The following is a 13,943-nucleotide window of genomic DNA, read 5'->3' on the forward strand; positions in this document are numbered from 1 at the left end:
GTAAAATTATGAAATTAAAAACTCAGGTGTGAGAAGTGCCAAAGGTAGGGCTGCATCTACAACTTTTCACTGGACCATAAACTCCTAACATGGCCAGCTCATACAGTTAAGAATTACAATATAAGATTTACTTTTTACCTACAACTTTTGATACATATACACAAGGCTCGACAAATCCGTTTATCTATTCGCCCATGGGCGAGTAGATTTTAGCCGGTTGCCCCATTCACCAGCGGTGCAGGCATGCGCAGTGCGGGTCTGGCACATGCGCGGTGCGGGGCTGGCGAGTGGGTTTTCACCGTGATCTTCGAGCCCTGCATATACACATGTAAAGCTTCTTGCAATACATTGCTTTCATTCTTTTATAATTTCACTTAAATCATCCTCATTATTGGAATGGTCCAGTATATTGGGCTCAAGAGATAACATTCTCTCTATATGCTATTACACTTTTTACTGGTTTTTCACTGAGCACGTACTTTAAACGTTCAACCCTCAGATTACTTAAACACGGCCAGACTTTTAGAAAACATTCACACAATATTCACTAGACCAAGCATGAGAAATTTCACACCAGAGGTACATTTTGAAAGTTGCAATTGACTGTAAAAAGGGATTTTGACTGGAAGTGCCATTTCAACTTCCAGCACAAAGATGATAGGGAGACACTACAGTCCACTACAGAAAAATACGAGGAAGGATTTAGCAGCCACTGTTAAAAGAATCTCAGTAAGTATTTAAGTAGTGACAAACAAGAGACTCTTCCATGTGTTACTTGCACAGAATTCCCTTCCTGGAAGATACACAAGGCCTCTGGATAATCTATTTATAATGCACCAATATCTTTAGAGACACGCAACGATTTCTCTTGGCCCGTCATTACCCAATTGATTTTCAGCAAAATAGGAAAGGATTAAAATATACAGATTGCCAGGAGTTTGGGGTGCCATGGACCATCCTTGCTACAGCAACTGGATTGCTGATCTTTTTGGAATGCTGCATCAGAGAGAACAGCCCATGTACAGCAAAGCACCCCCCCCCCCCACACACACACATGCTCAAAATCCCTCCCAGGAAGAAGGCCCTGTAGAAAACCTCACTGATATCTTATTGAACGCAGTAGCTAGCGGGGATGTGCAGAAAGAACACAGCTGGAGGATGGCTTCCCCTTCCCTCCGACTGCAGAAGCATTCATCCCAACAATGGCAAGGTGGTAGCACTTGGTAAGGTGGGCTTCTTACAATGACAGGCAGTAGCAGAAGAGGAATCGCAAAAGCCCGAGTGGTAACCTAGGATTCTCAAAGGTTTGAGCAGGAGAGAGATACCTCTATGCGCTCGCACATGGGTCTGGAAACAGTTGTAATACTTGTATTTCTTCCCACATATTCCACATTCATAAGACCCTGAAAAACAGGACAGAAAAGTATAGATCACCATATTAGATCAACAACAGGCAGATGGCCCCCAACCACAAATGGATAACAGTGCAGCTGTCAGCAAAAGAGGGTTGGGAGGTTTGTGGAGTTAAGTGAAGGGAATTTGTACTTCACTGGCTACCTCTAGATCCTTTTTTGCCGACTAATTGAAGAGTATTTGACATATTTTGCTACATTTACATTACATCGTTGTCATTTTATTAGTTTGGAAGAGCCAAAAATGGCCTGAATTTTAAGTTGACAAAATAATTTTTTTAGTTGTCAGAATAAACCTCGCAAATACCCCCTGTAAGCTTTTTTTAATCTTCATAATTTCTCAAGCAATGTAATTATCTCACAGAGCGATCTGGTAAGTATCTTGCAGGATACCAGATAGATAAAAACTTTAAGACCTTTATAGGGAAAACTCGTTTGAGTGCTGTATTTCTGCCTCTCGGTTTCCTATCTAATCTCAGAAGACAGACATCTACAGTCAGCAGTTGCAGAGACAGCAAAGTTGAGCTGGGAGAATAATCTGCAACAACAAAATTATTTTTCTATGAATTTAGCCTCTTCGGTTCATGGAAAATTCACAAGCAATTGGAGACACCCTCAAATATATTTGTCATTTAGAATTCTTAGATGGCTCTGGATTGGTTGCAAATCATTCTTTGCAATACATATAAGTCATTATTGGTGCTGTATTGGCTAGCTATGATTAATCATGGACTATTGCTTGTGCTCCCTGGTAGAAAGAGCCCATGAGTGGAAGGGAAAACAATACTTTATATGAGTGCATTGTTTGATCGCCACAGCTATCTGAGAATGTGTCTTTTAAATGTTCTTTTCCTGACCATGCAGAGCCAGAAAAACTCATAGAAGTGAGTAAATATAAAAGGAGCCAAAGTGCACACATACACATTCCAATCAATATTCGCCATCTTTTTTTGTTTGTTTGTTTCTATACTTGCTCAGCTGAGCGATGTCTTTCAAGGGAAAAGCGTCAACCAGTTCTCTGTATTCTTTTGCCTATGTTCTTTCCTTCTCATTCAATGACCCGTCTTCTTTGTCTCTGAACCAACAACATTGTTATGGGAATGTTCTTTGTGTTGGGAAGGGTCTTGGTCACCAACTGGTGCTCAGGGGACATTCACAAGAATACACCACAGTACAGTGTGCTAGAGCAATGTCCGAATAAGATATTTTGGAAACAGTATTGAAAATGCTGTCTCTATTTTCAGAAGGGGAATCACACTTGGATGGAAGTGGATTTGGTTTGCTTCCCTCCCTGTATCTTAGCAAGAGCCATCCCCCCCAAAATATGAAGAGTCAAAGCATAGCAGATTTCAACCAATGAAAAGTAGCCAAATTCCGGGTCTCAACAGGTTGATATACTCCTCTGACATCATTTTGCATATTAAACTATTCATTATACCTGCTCCAAAACCCAAACTCTCTCGTTATACAAGTACTCACAACCAAATAGAGTCAGTCAATGAATATATGCCTCACCACTTAGGTTACAAAGAATAACAATCCATCTGACTGTTAAGCTCCTTCACAACAACAGGAAAACAGGACTGATAACCAATGGCCTACCAGCCAAATAGCCATGGAGATCACGGAGAAAACAAAGAGAGCAAGGGCCTCTTTTCTGATTTTTTTGCCCGGGTATCTTTCTTTTTTATTTCTCCCCGCTCCCCTGGAAATGGTATCTGCCGCAGATAAGTACATTTGGTTGAGCAGCATTCCACAAAGGGGGGAAAAACAGCCCACGTCTGTAACCACGTGTTGCCTTCTAGCAGAAACCTGAAGCTGAACGTGCATGTCCATCACGAACACACGAGATTTCTTATCTAAACACGTGTCCATGAATCGGATGCCAAAAGAGGTGACAGGCTGTTAGTGCAAGCTACAGGGCCCATGGCTTGCCAAGGCTGCTGACCCTCTGTTACCCTTTGACTCTTTGCCTTCTCCAGGGCAGATCCCACTAGTGAAGCAACTTGTGAGGGTCTGAGACGTGGATGCACGGGGCCAAAAGGAAAGCCCCACCAAACTCCTCATCACCTTAAGGCAGCACTTGGACTCAAAATCTCCAAAAGTGAAAGGCCAGCGCTCTAAATTTACTGTCACTGAGACCCTTTTATTTCTCTCCGTGTATACATGAATGAAGACTCTGAGCTTACACTGTACTGAACCCTAAAAGAGCAGCTTCCAGAAACACCTGGTGCACAGGGCCTGCTTGTTCCATAACGTTAAAGAAGCAGGAGGGCTGACTCAGCACAGACCATCTTTGTGCCGATGTTTTCCTGGACTCTCGGCTAATTTTCCCAGCAGCTGTTTGCTTCACACCCTCAGAGGAGGGTCCATCTAGCCAATTCCTTTGAGCCCTTCAAGGGTAAGGTGAGAAACGTTAAAGCTCCATGCCTTGAAGACGGGACAATGTGTGGCTACAGTCATGGGATGCAAGCAAGTACTCTGTGGAACTGTAGTCCTCTGATTATAACCGAGAAATCCCAAAAGGAGAGGCCTGTGTTTAGAACAAGAGCCTGTGATACAGTGGCTTTCTGGGGAAGAGGAGGCAGAAACAGCTACGCTCCTCTCCAAAACAAGAGAAAGCAGTAACGAACTGCCCCAATCAATGTGTTATTTAAGGAGGTGGCCAGACAAGATGAAGAGAGACATCTTGCATGCTTGTGGCTTACAAGGAATATGCCTCTGTAGCCTTGGGCACTGTTACTATGGTCATGGGTACATCTTGGGTTATTGGCCATGTCGGGACCTGTCGTGCAGGTTAAAACTGCCTAAAGCATGGAAAAAGATGAAAGTGGGAGGGGAGAGGTGTGGTTAATGGGTGCGCAAGACTTCGTTAGATTTTTTTTCCCCCCTGAGTCTTGTGTTTGGAACTCGTGCAACACGTCAGTTGCATCTAGAGCATCCCCTTGCTCTGTGATCCCTGGTTAAACTGCCACACCCTTCCACATACCGGAGGTGTATCTCAATGCATGGTCAAAAATCCAGGTGCCCGAATATCGAGTTCGTGTATATCCAGCGGGAGAGCTGTGTTCCACTGCTTTTCCATCTAAATTGCACAAAAAGAAAATCAGACAAGAGCCCTTAAAGTGGATGAATTTCCAAAAGATAACGAGGGTTGAAACCAAGTAAAAATGTCACACACTTGAGCCATGCCGTGTGCTTATGCCAAGATGTTAAAGGTCACACTGCATTCTCTAAAGGTTTGTGCACCACTGTTTAATTCAGAATAAATATTGGAAGCCCCAAAGTAGCTTAGCAGGTGATGGATCTGCCTCTTAGACTGAATTAAATCTAATTAGTTTGAGGGTCTCGGATCAGACAGGATCACTATCACAAGCCTCACCTCCTCGAACAGTTACAACCCCACCACTTCACTTGACAAGTCTTCTTCAGGAAGTTCTGATGGCGTTTCACTGCCCTGCTGTGCTCATTTAAACTGAGTCTCATGCACAATTCCTCCTGACCAAACCCCAGACGATAAAATCCCCAAATCCAAATACTGGAATGAGCCAATCCCCAATGTTACAAGACAGACATTGGGCCACTCACAAAATCCCATCCAGTCTCAGTTCCCCATTCTCTCACCTTCCCGAGCCATTTCTGCTCGTTGGCTCCCAGGTAGATTTTTAAGGGAACGTCTGCCTGCCTCCCAAGCTATGCCCTTCCAAGAAACAGCAGCGCTGGAGCTATTCGGACAGCCTGGGGCTCGAAGGCAGCAGGTGAGGTCACCAGTAAAATGACAGTTTCTAACAGCGTGTAGTTCAGAAATAACAGACGGTATCATCAGGATATTCCTTAGGCCTGCCTGCCAAGATTTAGAGAACAGAGGGACTGAGGTTGCCAGAATTTTGTCATCGACCAAAGCTGCTGCCAATTGTTCTGTAAACTCTGATTGCTTGTGATGCCCAAATGGCAAGACAACGCCCAAGAGAAGGTGCAAGTGTTCTTTGGGAATGAAGAGCTCCTAACAGAGATGGACCAGCATAGGTATGTCAACAAGCTCGAGGGACCACTGCATGCATCACACTGAACTGTATTCACTTTCAACAAAGTGGAGGACCACAAAAAATGATGCAGGGGCTGGAGCACATGACCTACAAGGAGCGGCTGAGGGACTTGGTCTTGTTTAGTCTGCAGAAGAGAAGAGTGAGGGGGGATTTGAGAGCAGCCTTCAAATACCCAAAGGAGGAGTTCCAAAGAAGATGGAGAGAGGCTGTTCTCAGTAGTGACGGATGGCAGAATGAGGAGCAATGGTCGCAAGTTGCAGTGGGGAAGGTACAGGTTGGATATTAAAAAATACTATTTCACCAGGAGGGTGGGGAATCACTGGAATGGGTTCCTTAGGGAGGAGGTGGACTCTCCATCCCTAGAGGCGTTTAAGTCCCGGCTTGACGAAGCCCTGGCTGGGATGATTTTGTTGGGATTGGTCTTGCTTTTAAGCAGGGGTTGGACTTGATGACTCCTCAGGTCTCTTGCCACAGAGTTTGGAGCAGGCCAGACTTCCAGAGAGAGGTAACTGAATAAGAGAACTGAGAACCGCTGATCTAGGTATCTGCCTTAAACAGTGCAGAGCTAATAACAACAGAAAGGGGACATCCTGGCTGAGGCTGAGCAAGCTGATGGGCGACCTCTGTCTCAGACAAGGAGCCAAGTCGCCTTATCCAGATTTTCCAGTCACCTCCGGAGTCAGAACTCTGTCTTATGAAGAAGGCTCCTTGTCACCGTGGAGCCTTCATCTGCTTTGTCACCACCAGTGTCACGGTCGCTGAGGGACATGCAGCAGTTCTGATCTGAACAATCCATTTCCTGATGAACGGACAATGCTGCTCTCATGGAAAGTGATACCGTGTGAGGCTGGCGGAAAGGATCCCACATTCCCTCCCTCTCACTGCTCCTTTACTCCTCCACCCCTGACCAATTACCCCTTCAGAGAGCCCACATCTCAATGAAGAAGAGTAAAACCCGCCCTGCTTTGCCTTCACTGCTGAAGCAACCAAAACAACGGGCCCCTGGTTCCACTCACAGTCAAGCGTTCAGAAGGCAACTCTCGCAGAGAACTCCTCAACTGGCGGCAGACAACACGAGGCCTTTCCTTACCAACCCGCCTAAGCCTTGCTAACCCCAAACGAAGCCCAGCAGCAAAATACCGCCAGTGCTCAATTTGCAGAGATGATGTTGGCAGCTGTGGGATTACTGCCGGGTTGTGGTTTTGAAGGGCAGTAATGGTGAATGGTGGAGCCCCGGCACTGAGGGAGAAACTGTTTGAAAAGCCACAAGATGCTGATCCAGGCCCTTCTGTTTCCTCAAGGCGCAGCAGGCGGGGGTCACACAGAAAAGGTATTCAGCGTGCCACCTCCCTGGCGAGGAGGGGCAACGCGAGTGGCCCGACGGGTGGGTACACTCCAAGGACAATGGAATCAGCTGCTCGCAGCCAATGGCTTCGGGATCAAGGCGGCTTTAATGAAAACCAGCAGCTAGGATATAAAATAAAATTAAAAAACCACCGCGATGCTCAATTCATTTCAAGGGGGCACTACTGGCTGGGAGAATTTTCCCGGTGCCTTTTTCAGTTCACTCTGTATTGCTTCAAACCTGTTAATACCATCTCCTCCCCCGCCCACAACATAACCTCTCCCGACCTGTAACACCGCATCCCCTCCCCTCCCCTCCCCAGGGCTGGGGTCCAGACATGGCATTCTGATGCAAGTTCAGCATATGCCAACATGGCTGCCCTCTGTCCATTTCTACAGGGCTACTGTCCCTGTCATCTGGGGAAGGGCTCTGTGGGAACGGAATTTGTGGGCTGCTTGCTGACATGGAGCCAGCAGGGGGAGCTCTCGCCCAGTTCTTTGGAGGACACGCTGCAGACTTCTGGAGTCACAGCCCCTCTGGGGTGCCCTGCCAAAAAGCACGGGGACTGGTGTGACAGAGATCCCTGGGGACACCTGATCCTCACCTTCCTTCTAGCACAACCCTGAGGGGCTCTGGTCTGGCCAGCAGGCCACCCCGCTCTGCATTCCTCCTCACCAGCAGGGAATTGTGGGTGCTCACTGCCCCTTACAAGTTGGAAAAGATTTTATACCAATTTATACGCATACGAAGGTAGATCAAACGATGGGATCAAGCAGGCCTGCAGTGTCTCTCTCAACCCTTTCTTTCCCCTCTATAGACACCAGTTTTCCCTTTTTAGGCTGATGAAAGTCGCCAGCTGGGTCCCATGGGCTGCTTGGTACCTCCTACCCGAAGCGAGGAAAGTATCCTTTGTAACAGCTGTTCTAGCCGGGGAGCGGACGGCAAACACAGAGGAGAAGAAAAAAACAATACCCTGGACCAGCCCCCGGCTAATGACAAGTTCTAGAGGTTCTCTCTGCAGCAACGGGGGTTACAAGCCCAAGCATTGTAACAGGCTGGGGAGTGACTGGCTAAGGAGCAGTTCTGCAGAAAAGGACCCGGGGGTTACAGTGGAGGAGAAGCTGGATAGAAGTCAACAGGGTGCCCTTGCTGCCAAGAAGGTTAATGGCATATTAGGGTGCATTAGGAGGAGTATTACGTCCAGTTCAGGGCCCCCCACTACAGAAAGTGGACTCATTGGAGAGGGTCCAGCGGAGGGCGACCAAAATGGTTAGGGGGTGGAGCACACGACCTATGAGGAGAAGCTGAGGGATTTGGGCTTCAGTCTACAGAAAAGAAGAGTGAGGGGGGATTTGATAGCAGCCTTCAAATTCCTGAAGGGAGGTTCCAAACAGGACGGAGAGAGGCTGTTCTCAGTGGTGGCTGAACGAGGAGCAATGGTCTCAAGTTGCAGTGGGGGAGGTCTAGGTTGGATAGTAGGAAAAACTATTTCACTAGGAGCATGGTGAAGCACTGGGCTGGGTTCCCTAGGGAAGTCGTGGAGTTTCCATCCCTAGAGGTTTTTAAGTCTCCTCTTGACAAAGCCCTGGCTGGGATGATTTAGTTGAGATTGGTCCTGCTTTGGGCAGAGGGCTGGACTCGATCACCTCCTGAGGTTTCTTCCAGCCCTAGGCATTTATGATCAGAAACAGTCCCTTGGGGCAGATGAAACATTAATACTAACAGCGAATAAACCATGACGGCCACAGGCAAATCTTCCTAGTTTCCTTCCCAGTCCCTAAATCTAATAAACTACTTTCCCCATGGTGTAACTCCTTCTTCTTCCTGTCACACAGACTTATTCTTGTTTGAGCAATTGTTCTTGGAGCTCAGCCTTGTTAAGCTGACGACAGAAGCTTCTCCATTTACAGCTGGTGGAGGAGTCACCGTTGAAAGCAGCTCTCTCCCTCTTTCAGAAATGTCCAGTTTCTGGAATACTTTTCAGGAGAAAGATGAAGGAGGGTCTTGTGGTTCAAGGCACTTGACTCAGGAGGTGGTTAAAAACCTTCCAAAACTTTTCTAACTTTTTTTGACTGAAACTTGGGTTTTTATTACACTTTTCATGAAAAGCGACTGTGTCCCTCAAAAATATTGCAATTTTCTATGTCAGAAAAACCAAACATTTTTCACTGTTTGGCAGCTTTTGCCCAAAGCCGTCAGTCCACAGCTGTTAAAAACAAAACACTTCAGCTAAAATCCAAAAAGTGTCCCAGTTCCAGCCCAAGAGTTTGGGGGTTTGAGGGTTTGGATAAAATTTCTACAAAAAGGAAATCCTCCAGTTTTGTCTTGTGAGGTCTTGTGTGCTGCTGCCCAAGTCATTTAATCTCTCAGAAGCTCAGGGCCTCATCTGAAAAGTGAGGATAATAATTCTTCCTTTCTCTTGTCTATTTAGATTGTAAATCCTTTTGTATAGAGAGAGAAACAGAAAGGGAGAGTGTTTGTGTGCATCAGCTCAGTACTCAGAGGTTCTCTGCTCTCCTTGGAATTTATAAGACTCATACTGAAATAAGGACCCAACCACCAACAGACGTATCAGGTAGTAGCTTACCGAGTGTCTGCTGGTTGCGGACCCCTCCGATCACCACACAGATTTCGGCTGGCACATCTCCTGTCCCATCCTTTACGTTCTTCTTGGAATCTTTGGTGTCATCCTGCCAGATCACCTCTTGAATGTAGTCATCTGGTACCTCTGTTTTCACCTTCACTTCAGTCATTGTGCCGGGCTCTTCGCTCGGCGAGGACTGAGATGTCACAGAATCGGAGCCCTCTGCTTTCGGGCTCTTGGGGCTCCTTTTCAAGTGCTCCCTGGGTACAGGAAAGAGGAAAAAAATAAGAATTCTTATTTTCTAGCTCAATTTTGAGTTACTGACACCAAAGTAAAGGTACTTTTGTTTTTACGGTTCATTTAAGATTACTGTGTTTGTATGTGTCTTTGATAAATGATAAGTACTTAGAAAAGTCATAAAACTGTTTATTAGTAATGAAAACAACCTTAACTATCATAAATGAACTCACTCATGAAATGCAAATGTTTGCACCAAGCCATTAGTCCTTCCAAGTCCAGAACCTGCTCCCACACAGCTCAGAATCTGATGCATCAGAGGAAAGCAAATAGTCCAAGTGATATGTCCTCGAAGGAGAAAATTTGCTTCTCACCCTTTTGCTTTACAACCTGGAGAAACTTTCACAACGGTTCAGAAAATAAAATCTCTGAATCTGATGCACCGGGCTTCCTGTGTACCCCACATTTGACAACATTTTCATTGCACGCCCCCAAAGAATGCAGCTCCTTCCGCTGCATACCCTTCACTGCAATGCAAACCCCAACACGGCCACCCTTCAACATGGGCCTGCATCAGATTAAACATCACGTTCATGGCATGGAAGAGAGTAATCCAAACATTAACATAAATCAGGGATGATATTAAAGCGTGAAGAGCTGCAAATGCCAGAGAACAAGTGAAAAAAGAGAGAATCATAGAAATCTACAGTTGAAAGGGACCTTGAGAGGTCATCTAGACTAATTCCCTGCACTCAAGGCAGGACTAAGTATTATCTCAACCATTCTTGACAGATGTTTGTCTAACCTTTTCTTAAAAATCTCCCATGACAGAGATTCCACAACCCCCTTTAGGCAATTTGTTCCAATGTTTAACCACCCTGACAGGAAGTTTTTCCTAGTGTTCAACCTAAACCTCCCTTGCTGAAAATTTAAGCCCATTGCTTCTTGCCCTGTCTTGAGAGGAACACGTCTCCCTTCTCTTGTAACAACCTTTTATGTATTTGAAAAATGTTATGTCAGTTTTCTCTTTTCCAGACTAAACAAACCCCATTATTTCAATCTTCACTCATAGGTTATGTTTTCTAGACCTTTAATCATTTTTGTTGCTCTCTTCTGATCTTTCTCCTATTTATCCACATCATTTCTGAAATGTGGCTCCAGTTGAGGCCTTATCAGCGCTGAATATAGCAGAAGATTTACTTCTTGCATCTTGCTTACACAACTCCTTCGGATACACCCTAGAATGTTGTTCACTCAGATTCAGAAAGCTTAGAAATAGGATAAGGAAACAGAATGAGATTCCACGTTGGAAAAACAAAGCTAATACTATGTTGGAGGAAAACAGTATTTTTAAAGCACAGATACTTACCAGAAGGGAGAAACCTGGAAATCAAAAGTCTGACAGAGAGCTAAAGCTAATAATGGGCAGCAAATTCATTCTCCTCTGGTAATGTGATATGGCAGCAAAACAAAATGAAAACAATTTTGGTCTTCTTAGACAGAAGAATCATCAGAATGCAGTCCCTTTTAAAAATGACTCCCCATGATCACCAGCTCCCGTTTGCCCACCCAGCTGATCCAGTGCTTGGGGGGAAGGGGAAACCAGCTTTTAAGCCAGGGGAGGGATGCATGTCTCCTGACTAAGGAACAGACAGACAAACCGACACACAAATTGACAAGCTCTCTGAAATATATAGCAGATATAGGTATCCCTTTCTCCACCTCTGTCCCATTGCTGGTCCAGTTGAGTTATGGCTGTCCTGGTCTCCATCTCTTGCCCCTTGCTGCCATTCTGCAGTATAACTGTCCCTCCTACCAGACCACTCCCCCTACGATTTTATGAGAAACAACTGAATTCCATGCACATCCCATTATCCTGACCTGCCAGCCAAATGTGGTGGTCTTAGTTCTGACTGTTTAGGAGTTCTTGAACAAATGGACTCACAGATGGACGGACAGACAGACACATTTCTAAAATAGTAAGATGTGCTATTATAACTAGGAATAATGGATGAAATTAAATAAAAGAAAACTTAGGATGACCATCAGGTTAAGATCTGCTACTCCAAAGATCTGTTTAACCATTAAATAGTGGAGGAGGAGGACATCCCATTGCCTCGGATATTGAAATGAAGACATCCCACACCACTAATAAACACACCGTCAAACTAGCACGATACTACTGAAAGGAGGCAACTAATCAGGATTATCAACCGCTATCATTGAAAGAAAAAATGCACAGGGGCAGTAGGGAGTTGATGGCAAGGAGAGGAGTAATTGAACAATGCGAACAATCTTTAGTAACAATTACTGCACAACCTCCTATACAGGTACGGAGTTGCTGATTCAATGGGTCAGTTCCAACAAGTCAGAAATTATACGTCCTCATTCCTTCATTTTCATTAAAAAATGAAATGTATAATTAATGGCCTCCAATCAGAAAGGAAAATCATTCCTAAACCACCAATAGAGGCATACTTCCTCTTATCTAGCCACATTTTCTTGAAAATCATTCAGAGCTTTTATAATTGATAAAGATGAATTTACACAGAAACATGTCAATAAAAATAAGGAGTTCTTTAAGAGGAATTTATTAGATGGCCAAAAAGTCCTGACAACTTTGGCTAAAAGTTTTTCTATGGCAAAATGAAGGCAGTAAATAGAAATTAAAAAGTAACATATAACAAATGGAAAAGGGGAAAATAGGTCACAACTAATCTAAATTAAAAGTTATAAAATACAGAAAATTGATAAGGAAAGCTAAGGACATAACGGGAAAAAATCTATGTCTGGAAGAGCTAACGATAACAGGAAGGCATCTTTGATTTTTTTTGTTTGAATATTTAAAATATATTAGGCATAAAAAGCATCCTATTGAGGGCACAGGTCCATTTCTAGATAGAGATGGGAAAATTGTTAATGATATGAAAAACACAGAAGTATTCAGTAAATATTTCTGTTGTGTGTTTGGGAAGAAGCAAGGTGGTGTACTTATATCACAGGAGGATAATGAAGTACTCTACAGTCCATTAGTAACCAAGGAGAGTGTTAATTATCAGCTACCATGGACAAACCTGGATAACAGGCACCCAGGAGTCCTAAAAGAATTGGTAAAGAAATCTCTGGCCTGCTGATGGTCATGTTTCACCACCAGGGTGTGATGGGATATACCATACCTTCTGAGACTCTCTACTGGAGATAGGGTTGCCAGATTGTTTAGTCAAAACTACCATCACATCCCCCCCCCCCCGCCCCAAAAAAAACAGGGAAAAAATTCCGTTGAGAAAAAAAAAGGGGGAGACCAAAGTTGTTAAGCGAAAAATAAATAAAAAAAAAGGACCCTGAGAGTTAAGCTAAGAAATAAAATAATAACAATAAAAAAAACCCCAGCATGGCCCCTTTAAGAAATGCTTTTTGGCCCTAACAGGCTGCCCACTATTCTGTCTTCCTGCTCCCGGCCAGACAGCTCCCCTGCGGAACCCAGTAAGCACCAGGGATTTTCACCTCCTGGATGGGAAAAAAAATCCGAAAATACCAGACATTTTGGGTGTCCGGTATTTTCTGAATTTTTTTTTTTTACCGGACAGGAGGCGAAAATACCGGATGGTCCAGGTCAATACCGGACACCTGGCAACTCCTAGCTGGAAATCTCATTACCCCGTCACACCTCACCCCGAAAAAAAGGCTGTGAAGAAGGCCCTTTGAGCTGCCTAGAGCAGCTGTGTGGGGCAGAGCCAATCATCAGTTCCTTGCTGTGGCTGCAGCACTGTAGATGGTGTGTGGCTGGCTGACCGGAGCTTCCAGGAGCCACCCTGAGCTGGCTGTGGGAACTCCATTAGGACAAAGCCCTGAGGTAAGGCTGAAGACAGTGCAAGGCCGCAGGGAAATAGAGAAGCAATTAAAGGACCTAGACAAGGCCCTGTAAGCAGGGACAAACAGAGAGAGGGCGCAGACATCCGGTCACGGGGGTGCTCGCAAGAGGTGAGGACATCCTGTTACACAGGGACATTCCGGAAGACGGAAGGGTGCTAATGTTGTGCCGATGTGCAAAAAGGGATGATCTATAGATTGGTTATCTGACATCAGTCCCAGGCAAAATAAGGGAAACGCTGATATGGGATTCAATTAATAAAAGAATTAACAGAGAAATATAATTAATGCTAAGAGGTTTTATGGAAAACAGATATTGTCAAACAAATCTGATTTCATTCTTTGATGAGACTGCAAGTTTGGCTGACAAAGGTAACTGCAGATGTAATATACTTGGACTTCTGTAAGACAGATGATTTAGTACCATAATACGTTAAATAATATGATAA

At 44.7% G+C, this 13,943-nt stretch overlaps 1 protein-coding gene across 32 annotated transcripts in view; it reads right to left on the minus strand.

Annotated features, from left to right (window-relative positions):
• The window catches only part of ZNF618 (zinc finger protein 618), a 215,298-nt gene that overhangs the window by 79,414 nt on the left and 121,941 nt on the right, over nt 1-13,943 (minus strand). For 24 of the 32 annotated variants that reach the window (XM_075905309.1, XM_075905298.1, XM_075905294.1 and 21 more), the window contains 3 exons: nt 9,391-9,647; nt 4,402-4,497; nt 1,326-1,403 (listed from right to left, as the gene is read on the minus strand). In XM_075905309.1, coding sequence (XP_075761424.1) covers nt 1,326-1,403; nt 4,402-4,497; nt 9,391-9,647 — 431 coding nt within the window. The remainder of the gene's footprint in view (nt 1-1,325; nt 1,404-4,401; nt 4,498-9,390; nt 9,648-13,943) is intronic. The other 8 variants (XM_075905299.1, XM_075905317.1, XM_075905316.1 and 5 more) reach the window with 2 other exon arrangements.

The sequence above is a fragment of the Pelodiscus sinensis genome, chromosome 22 (genome assembly GCF_049634645.1).
Source record: "Pelodiscus sinensis isolate JC-2024 chromosome 22, ASM4963464v1, whole genome shotgun sequence".
Lineage (NCBI taxonomy): Eukaryota > Metazoa > Chordata > Testudines > Trionychidae > Pelodiscus > Pelodiscus sinensis.